At 52.1% G+C, this 20,819-nt stretch overlaps 2 protein-coding genes across 2 annotated transcripts; both read left to right on the forward strand.

The window, feature by feature from the left end:
• The first annotated feature begins 1,382 nt into the window (after positions 1-1,382).
• LOC122493920 (carcinoembryonic antigen-related cell adhesion molecule 20-like) lies at positions 1,383-11,886 on the forward strand. The gene is made up of 8 exons (XM_043598661.1): positions 1,383-1,459; positions 3,509-3,650; positions 4,038-4,039; positions 4,191-4,469; positions 4,923-5,204; positions 6,058-6,336; positions 9,497-9,775; positions 11,747-11,886. The coding sequence occupies exons 1-8, from the start codon at positions 1,408-1,410 to the stop codon at positions 11,863-11,865; spliced, it is 1,434 nt and encodes a 477-aa protein (XP_043454596.1). The 5' UTR covers positions 1,383-1,407; the 3' UTR covers positions 11,866-11,886.
• Positions 11,887-11,891: 5 nt separating this feature from the next.
• LOC122493919 (carcinoembryonic antigen-related cell adhesion molecule 20-like) lies at positions 11,892-20,380 on the forward strand. Its single transcript, XM_043598660.1, has 5 exons — positions 11,892-12,124; positions 12,852-12,913; positions 13,277-13,312; positions 13,812-13,934; positions 20,274-20,380. The coding sequence occupies exons 2-5, from the start codon at positions 12,866-12,868 to the stop codon at positions 20,325-20,327; spliced, it is 261 nt and encodes an 86-aa protein (XP_043454595.1). The 5' UTR covers positions 11,892-12,124; positions 12,852-12,865; the 3' UTR covers positions 20,328-20,380.
• The last annotated feature ends 439 nt before the right edge of the window (positions 20,381-20,819 follow it).

Genomic DNA, 20,819 nt, shown 5'->3' on the forward strand with positions numbered 1-20,819 from the left:
CCCTGAAGCAGATGCTTGGTGACTGCCTGTGGCATGAATGAGACCCAGGTGGGCAGCAAGCGGAGGTAGCCGGGTGACTGAGATCTTCCGTGATGCCAAGGTGCCTCTCGGGCCCTAAGTCGTGGCTTTAGAGTTTTCTTAACCACTACCTACACCGCCCACCCTCTCACTTCCTCTTTTCTGGAGCCGCCTGAACTTCCTTCCTTGCCGCCAACTCAGCAACCTCCCACATGCCGCCCCTCCGCCTGCCAGACTCTCCCCTGACCCACCCCTGCGTCTTCCGGGTCTCAGGTTTGATGGCCTCTCTTCCAGGAAGCCCTCCCTGACCTCCAGGCCAGGTCACGTGCCTCCTCCAGGCTCCCCCAACCCAGCCCCGCCCGTGCTGGGTTGGCACAGATGGGGAACAAGTTCATCTATTCTGCCGGACTGTGAGCCCATGTGGGCAGGGCTGGGGATGCCTTGGCCACTACTGTGTCCCCGACGCTACTAAGCACAGGGATCATCACAGAAGAGTTCAAGGCATGTTTGTTGATGAATAAGGAAGTGAATGAATGGATACATGAGTTGATGCTCGTTAATGGTTATTCCCTAACTCAGTCGATGACACTAAATCTTGGTCTACGTGCTCTCAAAGACCAACAGCTGGTCTTGCCCGCAGGGAAGTAAAAAAAAAAAAAATGTAACTCCCCTACGTTGAACCTTGACTGTGTCCCCAGTTCTCAGCTCAGATGTCTCCTCTTCCAGGAAGCCCTCCTTGCCTCCCCCCCGCCCCAGGCTGGGTCAGACACCCCCTGGGGCCCTCCCAGCTTTTTATTTATGACCAGTATCATTTCAGCTCATTGAATATTTCCAGGCTGCTCGTGGCGAGCTTGGCACTGAGCCCGATTGTCCTAAGGTCTTCACAAACAGAAGCCACCGTGATTGTTTTTGTTATCATTACGATTGCCTATCATTATCTTGGCTCCTGTTTCCCTTAACTCTTAACATTCTCTTATTGTTGCTCCCTGGTACCCCTTCTCCCTGGATTGCTTCCCCGTCCTGGCAAAGAGGCGGCGGGGGGGGGGGGTCTCAGGAGGAGGGAGACATGATTCTCAAAGGACTCAGGGCCAAAAGGTAGGGATTTCTTTCCCCTCTTCCACCTTGGGAGAAACCCCAGGATTTCTGGGGCTCTTGCTGTCTGTGCTGTGCAGAGGAAGGAAAGAGAGCCCTGGGGCGGAGGGTGGAGGTGGGTCCAAAGTTCCTTCTTGCCACCATCCCTGTCTGTCCTGGGAGCTGCTGTCACCATCATAGTGCCTGTGAGTTTGCAGCAGGGCAGAGGGGAAGGAAGAGGGAGCTGGAGGGGGGAGCTGGAGTGAAGACGGTGTCTGTGTGTGCAAGTTGGGGCACGTCGATCAGGTGCCAGAACCCATGGGACTCGCTGGCTTAAGGGGCCACCACTGGGCAGGAATCCTGCTTGTAGGTGCGTGTACTGTTCCATTCAGATGTGGATGGGGCTGGTGCGTGTGTGTGTGTGTGTGTGTGTGCACAAAAAAGAGAGATACAAAGAGAGATAGGCACACAGAAATAAATACAAAAGAGATTGACAAATGTAGAGAGACACCAGAGATAATGACATACATACAGAAAGGAATGGAGTTGGGACCACAGGACCAGAGACCCAGAGGGAAATAGGACACAGAGGCAAAGAGTGAAAATAACAGTAGAAACTGTAGCAGAGGGGAAAACAGGGAGGGACAGATAGGAGAGAGGGAGACAGAGGACAAAGAGACAGGAAGGAAAGTGTACAAACACACAGAGAAATAGACTTGGGGAGTCGTGGAGAGAGAGACCCAGCAAAAGAGAGGTAGGAACACAGCGGACAGACAGGTCACACCAGGGGACGGATATGAAGTTTATGCCTAAAGGGTCTCTGAGCTAGAATATTTTGATAAGCATTTTGGAGGCAAAGAAATGACTTCTCAACGGGTGGTGTGCAAAACTCAGCCCGGCTTGGCCGGGTGGCCCTGAGGCCGGCTCTTCCCTCTGGCTGACCCTGGCAGGCTGCAAGGGGCTCCGGGGTCCCACGAGGGGCGGAGAGTCACCAGCTTCTCTGCAAAGTTTGCTTCCCCCCTGTGCGCAGAAGGCAAGACCCTGTAGGGAGGAGGCAGGAGGGAAGGGGCCAGGTAAAGGCTGTCTGCAGAGGGAGGTTGATCTCAAATGGGTATGATGAGGCCCACCGTCGATGACTGCACTCTCAGGATTTCTTTTATGACAGTTCTATGAAGTGGGAACTGTTATTACTCCATTGTACAGATGGGGAAACTGAGACTCAGAGGACATCGCTCGCCAAACAAAGCAATGGCAAAGCTGGGATTCAAGGGGAGGCAGTCAGGCTCTGGGTCTGTGGACTTAGCCTCTGGCAGCACCACAGGCAGAAAATGCAAACTTAGGAAATAATAATAATAGTGACCGAACACTTCCTATGAACCGTTTTAGGCACGTGACATCTGATATCGAACCCCACAACAACGCGACGGACTAGGTTCTATCCTCCCCATTTTGCTGTTGGAGACACTGGGGCTCGCAAAGAGAGCCCCGTGCCCGTGATCGTGGAGCCAGGACGCATCAGAATCAGTATTTGCTTCCAGATATCCTAAGAGCTCATGCCCTTCACCGCTGACTCAGCAGGGAATGGGGCCGTGCCTGAGCCAGACTGGGGTCCATTGAAGGCTGGAGAGAAACATGGCTGCCAGCCTCTGTTGATTGGGCAGATGAGAGGGGTGGGGCGTGGGACGCCAAGGTCAGCTGTACCTAAGCATGGCTGCCGGGGTGGGGAAGGGGGGTCCCCACTCATCCCCACAGTCTCTTCCAGTCTTGAAACTGTGTCGAATGGCCAAATGGAAATCTGACAACTCCTGGTTCCCCTTGCCTCCCCTTGCTAGGGAACTCTCTCCCTGAGGGCAAAAGTACCAGAGGTTAGTTTCCCCCATCAGAGGTAATAGAGGTTCCGGTTTGTGAGGGGATAGGCTCTGTGCCCATCCCTGGGCCGACAGGAGTCACGCGGTGTTGAGAACACAGTTTAGGGCCTGGCAGGCCACGTTCAGTCTTGTCTTCTGCCGCTCACTATAACGGTCTTGGAAAGTGACTCCACCTCTCTGAGCATCTCTTCCCTTCTGGAGTGTGGAATGAGGAGACTGGTCACGTGCCTCTGTCAGGATGAGCATCATCGGAAAGAGCACAGTGACCCTCAGGGGGCCGAACTAAAGGTTACCAGTATTCATTACCACTTCACGGCAACCTTAGGATGCAGGTGATGGGATGCCCATTGCACAGCTGGACAAATTGAGTCTCGAGAAGATTAAACTCATGCCACAAGTCACATGGTCAATAAGTAGTGGAGAGGAGTCAAGCCTCTAGGGATGAAGTGTCATGTCCATGACCCCGACCTCCCTCCATTTATGACGACCATAACTGGATACTGCCAACCCACCTCTCCCTCCCTGAATGCCTCTTCTCTCTTTCCCACCAGCCTCACTTTTGACCATGTGGAGTCTGCCAGCTGCAGTCCAGCTCACCTTTGATGCCAACCCACTTACCACCATCCAAAGTGAGAAGGATGTCGTTCTGTCTATGTTAGGGACCCCCCCCCCCCCGGGGACCCCAGGCTCATCGTAGATTCAGAGATGCGAGCACAGAAAACAAGGCTCTCATTCTGATCCCTGCCTGCATACCTAAAACACCCATCGAGATTCCACGCCCAAAGTCCTAATAGAACAAATCTGATTGGCCAGCCAGGGTCTGGCAACAACCTGTCAGATCAGCTGATTTGGGGGATGGGGTAAAGGGGTGGATTGTAGCTGTCGTGGCTGGGGGTGGGAAAGGTTGGCTAAGACGTGGGTGGTGGGATCTGGCTGGCATCCGTTACCAGCCTGATTCTCCTTACAGCTGATGTTCATTGACCCATTGTCAAACCCCAGATCCTTCTGCTTTATCTGTACGATCCCATTTAATGAGGCTTAGATTGGAAGTAGGTTGTCCACAATCACACTCCAAATGAGCAGTGGATCCAGCATTTGAGCCCAGGCATTGAGCTCATGTGTCCTGAGGCAGTTCCGAACCACCCTTGCCTCTCTGGGTCCCTCTGTGGCTACATTTTGCTCGGCCCTCCTCTGTGTCTCTGCTCCTGCCTCCCTCTTTCTCTGCCTGCGCAGAACTGCTGGCCAGGCCCACCATTGCCATCAGCCAGGACACTGCCACGGAACAGAGGGAAAACGTGACCTTCTGCCGTAGCACCCCGGATGCCAACGTTACCATCCACTGGGTCTTCAACGATCTCCCCCTGGTGTTCCATGAGCGCATGCAGCTGGCCACAGATGGCAAGACCCTCACCATCCTCACTGTACAGCGGGAAGACTCTGGGACTTACACATGTGAAGCCCAGGCTTTCCGCCAGGTCCGGAGCAGTGCTCCCACCTTCCTGGCTGTGAACTGTAAGTCCCGTTCCATTCTCCCCAGCCCCTCATCGACGCCCCCTTCCTTGCTGATCTCATTCAGTCTCACTGCTTCAGATACCATCCAAATGTGGACTCGTCTACCCTTGGACTCCAGACGTATAACCATTTGATGTCTCTACTTGGTTCTACTGGAAACTTCCAAGTTAACATATCTAAAACTAAGTTCTGTAACTTTCAGATGTGCGCCACAAAAGCTTGTCTGGGTAGGGGCAAGGAAAGAGCATTTAGACACGTCTTACAATCCTGCTTTACCCAGGGATAAGGCTGACATTTAATTTCCACTGGGTTCCCGTATCTCCTTTGTAATTGATCCAGAGCTTGGGTGGGGGAGAAGAGAAATGTTAATATTTATTGACCTGTGAGCTCTGTCTCTCTCAGAAAGCCATTGCTGAGCTGTTGTTGCTGCTATGATTGTTCTTGTCCTTCCAGATGGTCCTGACCCCTTTGAAATCAAGTTGGAGTCTGGCGTATCCAGAGGGGAGGTGGTTGAAGTGATAGAGGGCTCCACTGTGAGCTTCTCCGTGGAAACACAGTCTCATCCTCCCCCTGCCTATACCTGGTTTCTCCCCTATGACTCCATCCCACCTCCCACCATGAGTTCGTTCGCCACCCAAGCTGTGTCCCGGGAACATGAAGGCACGTACAGGTGCTTGGTATCCAGCGGTGCTACCCACCTGCTTCGCCTGGGTGCTCTTACAGTTCGAGTCCTTGGTGAGCTTCTTCTTCCTGTTCCTCTCCTTTGTTCCTCTGAGAATCAGAGCTATACCAGTATCCCGGAGGCTGAGAAGGACCCAGAGGAGTGGGGATTTCTCGCGTGGCTGGTGGCAGAATAGGGCTCTGACCACAGGGAAGGTCCTGGCTCCTGGCTTGACGCGTCCTCCCCAAGACCTCGTTGGCTGTCTATGGGTTGTCCATTATTTGATTCTCTCTGAAGGTTGGGGGGGGAGGGGCGGGCGTTGATTCTCTGTCCATACAAACACACAATATTCACACATCTCACACACACAGTCTCACATGCGTAAATAACAACCACATATGCACAGCTGTGCACGATACACACAATTTACATACGATACCCGTAACACAGTGCAACCAACGTATAACCTACACACGAAACGTATGACGTGCACACAGCTGACACACGATATACATACTCCGTAGCTACAGGCACACACGACAGCCGTACACAAAGCGTGTCCACACCACACAATGACGCACGCCATGTACATTCACATGCAGAAGGCCCACGTACACGATACAAACTCACAATGCCTCCCAGTCACACAACAAATACGACACACGCATGCAGCGGACACAGACGTGCACACGAGACGCGTCCGTAGACCACACCCTCACCAAACATACAAAACCCGTCACGCCCTCGCGATTGTTACACGACACCCGCAGCACCCGTATCACGCAATCACACACACACACACACACACACACACACACACACAAGACATACACATGTATCCCTGGAAAGCCCCCAAGGGCCCCCCGCCTGGGCTGGAGACTAGGGAAGGGGTCCCTGACCCCTACCCGTGTCTCTTTGTGTTTCCAGAAACGCTGACCAAGCCTCACATTGTGCCCCCAAGCCTGAATCTCGTGGAAAATGCCAGCTCCGTGGCCCTGACCTGCCAGACCCCCCATGAGGGGGCTGGAGTCCTGTGGCTCCTGAGGGGCCAGGCTCTCCTGCCCAGCGATCACCTGGTGCTGTCGGTTGACAACAGGAGCCTGGTCATCCACGGCCTCCGGCGGGACGACACAGGACCCTGTGAGTGTGAGGTCTGGAACTGGGGCAGCCGGGCACGAAGCGAGCCCTTCAGGCTTGCCATGAGCTGTGAGTCCCCCGGGCTGGGCCTTGTCCTCTTCCCTCCCTCCTTCCCTCCTTCCTTCCCTCCCTCCCTTTCCGTTCTTCCTTCTAGCCATTTATTCCACAATCACCGAATACCTGCTGTGTGCCAGGCCTGTCTCGGCACCCGACAGGACGCAGCACCAGCCCTGGTGGGGCTTATATTCTACTGGGGAGACAAACCTTAAACAGCTAAGCAGGGGACAGATGTGTTGTGTCACCGCCGTGGGGCTGAGGAGAACCAGGAGGCAGCGAGAGGGGCAGGGAAGGCCCGGAGGGGAAGGTCTTGCAGTCTTAGCTGGGGTAGTCAGGGCAGGCTTCCCTGAGGAGGTGGCATTCCTGCAGAAGCTTGTCGGCAGCTAAGGGAAGAGAGCGCCGGGCGGAGGGAGCAGCGTGCGAGGTGGGTGGTGACAAGTGGGCAGAGGAACCCGAGCAGGCCAAGGCGACCAGACAGGTGAACTGGGACGGATGGAATGGAAGAGGTCAGGAGGTTGTAGGGCTGGGGGCAGATCATGCAGGGCCCCGTGAGCCGTGGTGAGGACACTGGGAGCCACAGAAGGCTCTGAGTGGAGGGAGGAGAGGATTAGACTTAGGTTTTCCCAGAGTGTCCTGGACCCTTGTCTGGGGGGGGGGGGCGGTGAAGCGGGGGAGGAGGAGGTTTAGAAAGTTCGGGTCCTTGGAGAGGCAGACCCCAAGGTAGGACTAAAGGGGTGACACAGGCGAGGATTTTAGTAGGATGAGTGCTCCTGTGCACAAAAGAAGGGAGGGAGCTGTGAGGGCTGGGGGAGCCAGTGAGTGAGGTGTTTGACCCTGAGCAAGCAGGGGAGGGGAGGGCAGGGGTGGGGTAGAGAGGGTTGGGTAAAAGTACAGAGACCACCATGCAGCCTAAGGAACATGGTCAAGGCAGTAGGGAGAGTCCCATGTCTCCCAGGAAGGGGTCTGCCTCAGTTTCCCCAACACACTCAGGTATAAGTCGGGGGCAGCCCGTGGGGAGGGCCGGCGGTGGATTCCAGGGCACAGAGGTTGGGCCCTCCGTTACTGAAACCCCTGCCGTCGGAAGTCTGCGAGGCGCCTCCTCCCGGTGGCCACGGCTGTCCGTCAGGAGGTGACGGACCTGGGCCAGGGGGCAGCTGTGGGGGTGAGAAGCGGTGCGAACGTGGATGCATTTTGAATATCGAACTCACGGGGATTTGCCGCTGTCGGCACTGAGTTTTGAAAAGACAAAGGGCCTGACCCCGCGGTTTTTTTTTTTTGCCTGAGCTACTCGCATGGTGTAGCAGCCCTGAGCTGAGGTGGAGAAGAGGTTCCTGCAGGGAGAGAAAGTAGGGTCCACGTTTATTCGTGCTAAGTAACGGGGGACACGGGCGGGGGAGGGGGGACAGAGGTCACACACACTGCTGTCGTCTTCTTCCCTTCCCGCCGCCGTCACGAAACCCAAAATTGCTCTTTTGTTCTCCCTCTCTGCCGAGCAACATGTCGGGTGCTTGATAAGTGACGACAACGACCTCTTGAGCTCACAGCCTGCTTGGGATGGGGAGGTCGATCATCAGGCAAAGAAAATACAGCGTGCAAAGTGCTGCCGTGGGGCGACGGTGTTTGGGGAACCCGAGGGAAGCCCCCAAAGTCTGGCGGTGGGGGGGCGGGGTCGTGTGGGAAGGCTCGTGGTGAGATGTGTCTACCATGGGATCCAAAGGACGGGCAAGTTATCTAGGAAGAGCAGGCTCCGGGAAGAGCATTCCAGAGAAGGAAGAGAATGTGCAAAGGCTCTGAGGCAAGACGGAACAGGAGAGAGATGGAAGAACCAAGCAGGATGTTATTTCTGGATTGGGAGTGGAAGGTGTGGGGAGGTGGGCGGTGGGGCTGGAGGGGTCTGCAAGGGCGAGATTGTGAACGAGCCCCTCAGCCATGGCCTTTGCCCTAAGGACACTGGGGAGCCATGGAGGTTCTGAGTGGAGGAGGGATAGTGTCAAATTTGCACTTAGGAAGTCCCCTCTGGTTGCCTTGGGGAGGATCTGATGCCAGGATTGGAAGACCGTGAGGGATCCCGGTAGCCAGGCGGTTCAGATGGGGGGGGATATCAAAGGATTCCTGGGCGGGGGTGAGGGCAGGATTGTCCTCTTTTCTAGGAGCGTAACAACTCAAAACTCTTTGCATCCTTCCTCCCAGTGGTTCATCATTAATTTATTTAAAAAAAATTTTTTACGTTATTTTATTTTTGAAAGAGAGAAAGAGATGGGGGGGGAGGGGCAGAGAGAGAGAGCAAGCGAGAGAGGGAGGGAGGCACGGAATCTGAAGCAGGATCTAGGCTGAGCCGTCGGCACAACAGAGCCCCACGCCGGCCTCGAACCCACAGACCGTGAGACCATGACCTGAGTAGAAGTCAGACTCTCAACCGCTTAACCAACTGGGCCACACCCAGGCACCTGTCACATTAATGTAAATAAGGTAAAGACTCAGGGCACCCGGGTGGCCCGGTCGGTGGTCGGTCGGTAGGCTGTCGTTTAAAGAAGACAAAGACTCAACTCTCAGTTTGCGTGAGAAATTCAACAGCCATTGTGTTTGTTTCCTTCCCTTTCCCTTCATTTCCTCTCCTTCCCTTCCCGTGCCAGGCACCTGTCCCAGGCTCTCCTTCTGGCTTCACGGGGCAAAGCCACAAGCATCTCTCTCTACCTTTGGGGATACACGGGTGTAAATTCAAATATCGCAACAGGGCTATTTGCTGTTCGGTTAGAAAGTCCCTCAGAACGGTGACGGTTCTGGAAGTTCAGGGCTCATGTTTGTGGGACGCGGCAGCAATCTGTGAAGCCTGGTTGTGTTCACGAGGCCCCTTGGGGAGAGTTCGCTTTTGCAAGGGCAGGGGGTTTTGTTCGTTTCGTTTTGCTGCCGTTTGGCTTTGGGTTCCTCCCCTCCACGGTGTGGATTACAATCCACCCACTTGGGAACCAAGGAGGAAGAGGGAACATCTTGCTGGGGCTCCTTTCAAGGGCGGCTGGGAAAGCCTGGGTTCTCTGGGCTACCACCTGCAATGCTCTTAGAGTCGAGAAGGGGGTGGGGAAAGGGGTGACACTTCCAACGCGGAAGCAGAACGGGGCAGGACAGGAAAACTCACCGGTGAGGGTGGAGGCGTGATGTTTGGCTTTGCACACAGACGGCCCTGACCGAGTGGACATCACCAGCGGGTCTGCGCCCGGGGTGGTCGGCACCGTGGAGGCCGAGCTCAACTCCAGCCTGACTCTGCGGTGCCGGGCGGAGTCCCAGCCGGGCGTTGAGTTTCACTGGACCCTTGAACAGTCCACCGCTGTGCATGCAGGGCAGGTGCTGATCATCCGGGCCCTGACCTGGGAGCACCAGGGGATCTACGGCTGCACGGCCTCCAACCCGCTGACCCAGCTGGCCCGCTCTGCCTCGGTCCGGGTCAGAGTGGTAGGTGAGTCCTCCAGCGCCCCTTCCCCTGGGGTCCAAGTGGCTTTTCCTGATGCCGGCCGAAGCTATCTGGGCTTCTCGCGTGGCAGGGAGTGTGCTGCGTGGGCAGGTTCCCAGTGTGGGGCTGTTCGATCCCAGCCTAGAACCTCTGCTCCCTAGCCGTGCGCCCCCCGGGAAACCCTCCAGGCTGCTCTGAGCCTCAGTTTCCTTACCTGTAAACGGGAGTTGTGATGCCTTCCCTTCCAGAGTTGTTTAGCAGTGCAGTGAGTCGGGAGATAGCCCCTGGGTGGAGGAGTGAGGTAGGAATTCTATTAATGATAGGAATTACATGAATCACAACTGGGTGTGACTGGCAGCGGGTCCCCGTATTTCTGTCTTGAGTTCTCGAGGGGACAACACGGTGTGGCTCTTAGCCAGGGTTCCTATCCCAGCTCTGGTGCTTGATAGCTGTGTGACCCTGGGCGTGCTGCTTAACATCTCTGGTCCTCTGATTACTTGTAGGTAACACAGACATAATAACCGCGCTTATATCCTAGGGTTGTTGAAAATGAACCGACATTCGTAAAGTGTTTATGGCAGTGCCTGGCATATTGTGTTTATTAAACAAATAGAATTATTCTTTGCTGAGCCTGTACCACATGCTTGAAACAAGCCTTTCCATATACCGTATCAGCAAACACTTCTTGGGTAGCTCCCCAGCCAGCCGGCTCTGAGGTGGGCCTGCTGGCATCTCTGTTGGGTAGGAGAGACTGAGCCCTGTCCTAGGGTCTGAAGCCAGGAGCGACGTTTTTAGTCGTCACTGAGCAGAGGACCCAGTGTACCTTCCCAAACTACCATATGTAATCTTCAGAACAACCCTCTGGTCTTGTTAAGACCTTTTTTTTTTCTATTTTTTTAATGCTTATTTAATTTTTGAGAGAGAGAGCATGAGTAGGGGAGAGGCAGAGAGAGAGGGAGACGCAGAATCCGAAGCAGGTCCCAGGCTCCGAGCTGTCAGCACGGAGCCCGACGTGGGGCTCGAACCCACGAGCTGTGAGATCATGACCTGAGCCGAAGTCGGACGCTTAACCGACTGAGCCACCCAGGTGTCCCCAAGACCTCTTGATGAATGGAGAAACAGAGGCTGAGAGGAGGAAGCAGTGAGTCCGGTTGATGGTCATGGGGATGTTGTAGGGTTTGAACGAGACCACGTATGAAGGGCTCTCGGAGCTTAGAGCCTGGGGGAAGGCAGCGTCTGGCATCATCATCACCGGATCATATCATCGCCTTTCGCCAAGTGCTTACTCTGTGTCAGGCATGGCCCTGGTTCTTCCAAGTGGGATCTCACTTAATCCCGGCAGAAGCCTACAGGGTTATGAATGGCCATGCTCATTTGGCACAGGAAGAAACGAAAGCTCAGAGAATGAAACCAAGAACCCCCATCACATCCTGGAAGCCCCCCTCCTGTGCCTCCAGAGCAGAGCCCCTTCCTTCTTTTTTTTTTTTTTTTAACGTTTTATTCGTTTTTGAGACAGAGCATGAACGGGGGAGGGGCAGAGAGAGAGGGAGACACAGAATCGGAAGCAGGCTCCAGGCTCTGAGCCATCAGCCCAGAGCCCGACGCGGGGCTCGAACTCCCGGACCGCGAGATCGTGACCTGAGCCGAAGTCGGCCGCCCAACCGACTGAGCCACCCAGGCGCCCCATCCGCTTCCTTCTTTTTTTTTTTTTTTAAATTTTTTTTTCAACGTTTATTTATTTTTGGGACAGAGAGAGACAGAGCATGAACGGGGGAGGGGCAGAGAGAGAGGGAGACACAGAATCGGAAGCAGGCTCCGGGCTCCGAGCCGTCAGCCCAGAGCCCGACGCGGGGCTCGAACTCACGGACCGTGAGATCGTGACCTGAGCCGAAGTGGGACGCTTAACCGACTGCGCCACCCAGGCGCCCCGCCGCTTCCTTCTTAAGAGCAGTGTCCTGATTCTTTCTCCTTGCCCAGGTCCCCAGTCAGCCCTGTCTGCAGGAGCCATGGGTGGCATTGCTGTCGGGATCCTGGCTCTCATTGCCCTGTCCGCAGGGCTGGGCTGTTTCCTCTGCATCAGAAATGCCAGACGGTAAAGCTGGGAATGGGGTAGGAGGTGTGGCTGACCGTGGTGCTGAGCTGTGTCTGTAGCAACTGGGGAACTCGGGGGGTTTGGGACATTGCCCAAGAGTGGACGTGGGATATGGGTAGGGCCTGTGAAGATGGCGAGGACTGGAGGCACACGAGAATGAGGGATTTGGGGTTTCAGGTTCTCAAGGGAAAAAGCAGAGGGCCCCATCCAGGAGGCAGCAACACCCACCTCCGAGGAGGAGCCCCATGCAGAGTCCTGTTCCAGTAAGTGACTTCATAGCTGATGCCCGGGGCAGCAGCGGGGGCTGGGAAAGAAGCTAATATTGGGAGCCTGGGCCTCTGCTCCCAGCTTTGCCACTAGTGTGACGATCACGAATGCGATTGGAGCCAAGAACTCTGAGCAGTTATGTCTGTTCCAACAACCACAGCAAAAATGGGGCGTTAGTTGCCATCGTCTCCTTCCTCACTCTTGGAAAACTTTGCTGATGGATTGCTGATCCCTGCTGAACCCAGAGCCAGCCTCGCAATCCACCTCAGCACCGTGCTTCCCACACCCTCTACTGATGGGTGGGAGCTGACCAGAGGCAAAACGAAACATCTTTGACATCAGGATTCTGGAAGGATGGGCCCCATGGGACGGAAGTCCTAGACGCTGTCTAGTTCAGCTCGGTTTTACAGAAATTGAGATTCATGTCCAGGAAGGATAAAGGATAAACCCGTGCTACAGAGGACCCCCTGGCACAGTTAGGGCTAGGTCTTAGATTTCTGTCCTTATCCATCTCATCAAACGGTCTACTCTAACCCAGAGCTAGATTTCCAGGACTTTTCCAGGTCAAGCTCACCAAAGATGTGATGGGTAGGTAGTCCTGGGAAGAAAGGAAGGAAGGTTTCTTGTACCACCTTTCTGGGGATGGGAGTGACCTAGGAAAACAGCCCCTACCCCCACATCTCTTCCTAATTCCAGCCCTGGGCTGGTATTCCCTTTCTCTAGATTGGCTGAGCCCCATGTATGCCAATTTACCCAAACCTCAAGGACAGGTTGGAGTCAAAAAGGTGAGCAGTGCTCCAGAGGTCCCCCTCCCTGCTCCCCTGACTACCTGGCTCATCCCCAGCCCAGTAGGGCTGTGTCAGTCCCACCTCTTGGGTTGGGGAGTGAGGCACGTTCTCTTGAGGATACCCAGTGCTAGCTTGGGTCTCTGCATCTCCTCCCCTGCCTTCTCTGGGGATCCCAAGATCCTCCCTGACTCTCTTCTCCTTTGTCTTGTAGCTCTTCAACATGACAATGTGCAGCTTTGAGCTCCTCTGGGAGTCAGGAGGGATGTAAACGCCTCTGAGGCCAAAGCTGTTTCTGGGAATTTCTGGGGGCGGTCCCCATCCCAAGCCCCATGACCTCTTCACCACTTTCTTTTCCCCCAGATGCTGCCACCAGCTCCCCTAGAGCAGTTTTATGAGGTATGTTGGCCCTGCTGGGCTTGATATGAAAAATCTGCAGAGGGAATACAACCTGAGAACTTTGTCTTTGACAAGTCTGAGAAACCATCCTGTGTAAATAGTAATTGTGCATTGCAGGGCCGGGATGGGGAGAAAGTAGCCCAAGGCGTTAGAGGCAGCTGGGTCAGATTCCAGGTCTCTGGCCCCTCCTGTGTTCCTTTCACCTCCGGGGCTCTGAATTGTATTGCAAATGAGGTGGCACCAGCCTGGCACATGCTGGGGTGCAAAGGAAATCTTGGAGTAGAGGTTGCAGAGGTCGCCAGGTGGAAAGACAGAGTCTAGATCAGGGGCAGGGCCTTGGGTCCTAAACTTACATTCACTTCTGATTCTTTGTAAGATCCCGGTGAAACCTGTTCCTCTCTTGGGTCACTGAAGCCTGCAGGTTGACGCTTTGTAGACACTGTGGTGTTAAGGCCGTCTGTGCCCGTGGTCCCTAACTGATCTCTCCATTCACTCACAGAAGGAGCCCCCATCAGTAACCCCCGGGAACGATTCTCATGGCCCCAGAAAACCATCGCCCGAAGTTACATTGGATCCATTGGTTCCCACTCTACCGACAGGAAACACAGAATCACACTATGAGGCACTTTTATGCCACCCTGAATCTTTGGATAGGTCAAGAGCTGTCACCAATCTGCCGCTTCCTCCTTGATGGGATGTCTGTGGGATAAACTATCAAGAGCATTTTCCCTTAATCGTTTTTCAGTTCCATCCCACCCATTTCCATCCTATCATGTTCTAGTTCACTTCATTCTCTTCTTTTCCGGTCGACTTGATCTTACTCCATTCCATGTTTCTGCCACATTTGTTTTCACGCCACCTGTTAGAAGGCGGAGAGGGGGCAGGAATGTATCCCCAAACTGAGGAGGCGCTCTGAGACCAGAAAGCAAAGCAGGTGACTCCATACAGTTTACACAGATTTTCATTCAGAGTAACCTACTGAGAAGGGGAGATCGGGTGGATGATAATCCAGGCACCTGCACAGCGGTTCTCCAAAAAGTCCCCATCTTCATCCACGGATTGTATAGAGTGAAGTCAAAGGGTCTAAGGCTTAACAGACCTCTTGTGCACCTGTGTGCCAGGAGGCGTGGGGGTGGGGAAGAAACTATGTCATCTCTACGAGTTACCTAAACAGCCACACGGAATGGCCAGAACAAGCCTTCCCACGTTCGCTTGGGGGACACGCTAACTTCCAAGGTGCACGGAACACGTAAGCCGCCCCCCCCCCCCGCCCGGGGAGGTCATCTTGCAGATGTGAACAAGATGGGGTCAGTACTGGGGACACTCCGACACCGCGTGTTTCTTTTCTATCCATTTCTTTGTTTACCGAGAGAGCGGCAGGCCACGCGGAGCCCGATGCGGGGCTCAGTCTCACGGACCGCGAGATCGTGACCTGAGCTGAAATCAAGAGTTGATGGAGCCCCCCCCCCCAGGCGCCCCTTGATTCTTTCCGTAAAATTCCTTCTGTTTCTCTTAATCGATTCTATTCCTTTTCCTCTCTTCCCACTCACTGAACCCCATCGCGCTCTGTGGATTCCATCCCAGTCCCCTGTGTGAGCCCGTCGCGCCCCTTTCCACCTCGCCCTCAGCTTCCTTCCCTGCCATTCTCTCCCACTGCTCTCTGTTACGTTTTGTTCACTTTTCCCTTCTAATTCCACTCGATTCCTTTCTTCCACGTTCTGCTGCCTTCTGCTCTATTCCTGTCCACCCCGCTTCCGTCCCATCCCTTGGGCTCACTTCCGTTCCTTTCCTTCTCATCCCATGTCGTTCCTGCTCTTCCCCATTCATACGTGTAATCCGTTCTATGCATTCTGGCTTCCATCACCCCGTTCCTTCCTGTTCAGTCTCCCTGTGTACACCCAGCTCTGTTGTTGTTGTTGTTGTTTTTTATGAATTTAAACATTTTGGTCTTTACAGTTTAATTAATTAATTAATTAAGTAATTGTCAAGTTAGCTAGCATACAGTGTGCCCTTGGCTTCGGGAGTAGATTCCCGGGATTCATCACTTACATCCAACACCCAGTGCTCATCCCAACAAGTGCCCTCCTCAGTGCCCATCACCCATTTTCCCCCACCCCCTTGTGCCCTCTGTAGTTAAAAGTCTCTTATGGTTTGCCTCTTTCTCTGTTCATAACTATTTTTTTCTTTCCCTTCCCCCATGGTCTTCTGTTCAGTTTCTCAACTTCCCCATGCGAGTAAAAACATACGATATCTGTCTGTCTCTGACTGACTTTCTGACTGACTTATTTCACTTAGCTCAATGCCCTTCAATTCCATCCACGTTGTTGCAAATGACAAGATTTCATTCTTTTTCATCGCTGAGTAGTATTCCATTGTACAAATATACCACGTTTTCTTGATCCATTCATCAGTTGATGGACATTTGGGCTCTTTCCATAATTTGGCTACTGTTGATAGTGCTGCTGTAAACATTGGGATACATGAGCCCCTATGAATCAGCACTCCTGTATCCTTTGGATAAATTCCTAGTAGTGTGATTGCTGAGTTTTAGGGTAGCTCTATTTTTAATTTTTTGAGGAACCTTCACACTGCTTTCCAGAGCGTCTGCACCAGTTTGCATTCCCACCAACCATGTAAAAGGGATCCCCTTTCTCCTCATCCTTGACAACGTCTGTTGTTTTCTGAGTTGTTAATTTTAGCCACTCTGACCAGTGTGAGTTGGCATCTCATTGTGGTTTTGATTTGTATTTTCCTGATGATGAGTGAGGTTGAGCATTGTTTCATGTGTCTGTTGGCCATTTGGATGTCTTCTTTGGAAAAATGTCTATTCATGTCTTCTGCCCATTTCTTCACTGGATTATTTGTGTTTCAGGTGTTGAGTCTGGTAAGTTCTTTATAGACTTAAAAAAAAATTTTTTAATGTTTTTATTTATTTTTGAGAGAGTGAGAGAGCGCACAAGTCAGGGAGGGGCAGAAAGAGAGGGAGACACAGAGTCCGAAGTAGGCTCCGGGCTCCGAGCTGTCAGCACAGAGCCTGATGTGGGGCTCGAACCCATGAACCGTGAGATCGTGACCTGAGCCGAAGTCGGACGCTTAACTGACTTGGACACTAACCCTTGCCTGGCTTTCAGTTCATTCCACTGCATCCCCTTTCTTCTTACCCTACAGCACTACTTTCCCACTCACTTCCTTTTCTTTTCACTTATTGCCTTCTTCTCCCTGTACTTCCTTTCCCCCCATGCCTCCCTCTTCCATTAAATCCATGTTGCTGTTTCCAATTTTTTCACTCTGTCCTCTTTTATCCCTTTTCCATTCCTCCACGTTGGATCCCATTCTGTCCTTTTTATTCCCACCCGCTCCTGTCATTCTTTTCCATGGCACTCCCTTCCAGCCGCCCGTGTTACTTTCCCAACCATTTAACGTCGTGCTTTCAAGTCCTCTCCCAACATTCCTTCCCATTTCCTTACCCTCCACACCATCGTATGAACTCCATTTAACTCCATTTCCTCATTCTAGATTCTGCAGCCTTCCAGTTTTGTGCCTGCATTGCCATTCTTGAACTCCCAATTACCCTTGGTCATATTGCTTTTTTGTCACTTGTTCTCCATTCCTTTCCTTTCCTCAAATGCCTTCCCTTCCCACTCTTGTCCATTCCGTTCTAATCCTGCACTCCGTGTCGTCAGTCTCCTTTCCATGCCAGTTTATTTTATTCTCTTCTTTTCCTCTTCATTCCTTTCTATTATGATTTTTCTATTTATTCCATTTCTTCATTTACATTTTGTGGATGCTGTGCCATTTATTCCACTCCATTCCCTGATTCCAGTTTCCATCCAACCTCACCCCACCCCACCCCACCCCACTCCACTCCATTCCATTCACTTTTACTCCACCCCACCCATCTCATCCCATCCAATGCCACCTCACCCCACCACACTCTACTCCAACTCTACTCACCCCACCCCACTCTACTCCCAACTCCACCCCACCCCACTCTACTCCACTCCATTCAATTCCACCCCACCCATCCCATCCCATCCCACCCACCCCACCCCACCCCACTCCATTCCATTCCATTCACTTCTACTCCACCCCACCCATCCCACCCCACCCCACCTACTCTACTCCATTACATTCACTTCTACTCCACCCCACCCATCCCATCCCACCCCACCCCAGCCCACCCCACCCCACTCTACTCCACTCCATTCAATTCCACCCCACCCATTCCATTCTGTCCCATCCCGTCCCATCCCATCCCACCCCACCCCACCCCACCCCACTCTACTCCACTCCATTCAATTCCACCCCACCCATTCCATTCTGTCCCATCCCACCCCACCCCACCCCACCCCACCCCACTCTACTCCACTCCATTCAATTCCACCCCATCCATTCCATTCTGTCCCATCCCGTCCCATCCCATCCCACCCCACCCCACCCCACCCCACCCCACCCCACTCTACTCCACTCCATTCAATTCCACCCCATCCATTCCATTCTGTCCCATCCCGTCCCATCCCATCCCACCCCACCCCACCCCACCCCACCCCACCCCACTCTACTCCACTCCATTCAATTCCACCCCACCCATTCCATTCCGTTCCGTCCCATCCCATCCCATCCCATCCCTTTCCATTCCATTGCATTTCTCTCCATTCCATTCATTCCTTTCCCATCCCTTTCAGTACAATGATAACCATCTATCTCCTTTAACTTGTTTTCTTTTCTTTCCAATCTTTTCTTTTTGTTCATGATACTCACCTCTCTACATTTCTCCCATGAGAGATTTGAGGCAATTCACAGCAAGCTTATATATCACACCATAAAATGGTGCTAAATTAGAAATAGGAATCACAATTAGGAAAATGCTTCTAAAAATAGGCAGGAAATCAAGGTACGGATAAGAAGGTAAATGTGCTGGACCTATGTAGTACCTATTCCTGTATTTATCATTTGTCTTTGAGTTTCCTGGTGGCCAAAAAAAAAAAAAAAGTAATAATAATCAGTTTTATCACCCAAAAGGAAGAAAACTATTAGCTCATGCAGGCAGATGGGAAGCAGCCCTTCCCATTGGAAGTTCTGATAATTCAGGTGATTGCTTCCTGGTTCTAAGGACTAGTGAGATTATTTCAGAGGATTCAAGCAATAGCATCCATGTTCAGGGATGGATTTTAGACAGTATCCTCTGAAGGAGTCAGTGACCAATCAGATTTCAGGAAGCAAAAGCGGGAGGCTAGAACAGATTTGGAAAAGAGAAACTTTAGGGCCACAGAATTCCAATATTTTAGTGTCCGAAGTGCTGTCTTGCACTAAAGGGACAAATGTATTCCTTGTTACTCTAGAGGGCAGGCCAGTTACTATGGAGGATAGATTGGAGGGCAGCTGGCTTTAGTGTAATTTACAGATGAACTATTCTCAAAGGATGCGAATGTCTTATATATCATAGGGACTTTAAACATTTTTTTAAAGTAGGCTCCACACCCAATGTGGGGCTTGAACTCACGACCCTGAGATCAAGGGTCACATGCTCTATTAACTAAGCCAGCCAGGTGGCCCCATAGTCAGGGCTTTTAATAAGAAAGACAAACCCCCTGAAAGTAATTGAGAGAACACTGGGGGAATCTCAGATAACCCAATTTCAGAAATTACTGGTGGGCCTATGAGGACTGGAATGTTGTCAGGAAGCTTTTCTCTTATGTGGTTGCTCATATTTGTTGAGCAATGAATCTGTTCCATTGTTCTCAGTCCAGATTGAATTCCTATGCAAGCCTCCCACTCACCACGCCTCTATAACTTCAGATTACATGTAACAACATCCTCTATTACTATTTAAGAGTTTCTAGGTTCACATTCTACAGAGGAGAATCAGACTGGCTCAGGCCATTGTATGGATTGTATTTAGGTTTGTGAGCTCTCCAGTCAGGTATGAACTGGCACACGTGGACTTTTAGGTCCCCCTCGTCCAGAGAAGGAAAGCCACATTTGCTTCTTTCTATCAGTAGAGCAAAAGCTCTTCCTAGAAGTGCCAGCCAGTGAAATTACTCATATCTCCTGGACCAGAATTGTGTCACATGGTATTCCTTGTTGCCAGCAAGGCTGAGAGAATGAGGTGTTATGCTTCCCGGTTCTTGTCAATAGAAGCAGGCAAGGGATGAGATATGAGGAAGAGTGTCAGGTCAGTCAACTCAATGTCTGCTATATTCTGGAGGGATGAGAAGGAGCAATCCATTCAAAGGATCTGGAGTGGAGTGTATTAGTAATCTGTTGCTGCATGACAAATGACAACAAACTTAACAGCATATGCCATTATCGCAAAGTTTGTGTCTAAGCACTGCTTAGATGGGTCTTCTGCAATGCTGTCATCGAGGTGTTGGCCAAGGCTCAGGTCCCATTTGAGGCTTGACTGGAGCAGGATCCACTTCCAAGCTCAGCCTTTAGTTCCTTGCAGGCTGTCAAACGAGGACCTCAGTTTCTTACTGGCTGTCAGCTGGAGGCTAAGTCCTTTGCTATGTGGCCCTCTCCATAGGCAGCTCACAACATTGCATCTTACTTTTTTAAAGCCAAGACAGAAGTCTGATATGACAGAATCTCATACAACAGATCTTATAAAACAGGAACCACGTACATGCAATCGTGCACATCCTGTCATTTTGCCATATTCTTTTGGTTAGGTGCAAGTCACAGGTCTTGCCCTCAAAGGAAGGGGGTAACATAAGGGCATGAATGCTCGGACGTGGGGATTATTTTAGAGTCTCTCCTCCAAGGTAGGGAACTATAGGGGCCATTGTAGAAACACAGAGGTGCTGCTGTGATTGAAGTGCAGTCGGATAGGAGGAAGTTCATTGGAATTTCCCAGGACGGAGAACAATGGCCGAGCATCTGGGCCTTGTACTAAATACAGCAAATAGACCAGGAAGGCCTCCATAGAAAATGGAACTCATCTTTTCTCTTTGTGTAACAGGTGCTTGTGAATCCAGAACGCAACATCTACGGCCAAATCGACCCCTCAGTCTAATGGAGGCAGATTTCCCTTCTCCAGAAATCCTAGAGAAATCACGCTCAATCACATATTAATGAAATTTATTGGGTGCTTGTTTTATTCCAGCCATTGTCTTCGTAGGCCTTGGGACATTTAAAAAAAAATTTTTTTTAATGTTTATTTTTGAGACAAAGAGAGACAGAGCATGAGCAGGGGAGGGGCAGAGAGAGAGAGAGAGAGAGAGAGAATCCAAAGCAGGCTCCAGGCTCCGAGCTGTCAGCACAGAGCCAGAAGTGGGGCTCAAACTCACTAACTGTGAGATCATGACCTGAGCCGAAGTCGGACGCTTAACTGACTGACATTCTGTTTTAATGACATTTAGTGACATTCTCTTTTAATGTGTTGTTCAAGCACTGGACCCTAGCTCCCACCAAATCTTGGGCTTTGACTCGTGTTTCTTTACAAGCAATAAAAACAGGGAGGAAGTGACCCAGAATTAGAGGGCCAAGGTTTGAGACTCAGAATCTG

Source organism: Prionailurus bengalensis, chromosome E2 (assembly GCF_016509475.1).
Source record: "Prionailurus bengalensis isolate Pbe53 chromosome E2, Fcat_Pben_1.1_paternal_pri, whole genome shotgun sequence".
In the NCBI taxonomy this organism is placed as follows: Eukaryota; Metazoa; Chordata; class Mammalia; order Carnivora; family Felidae; genus Prionailurus; species Prionailurus bengalensis.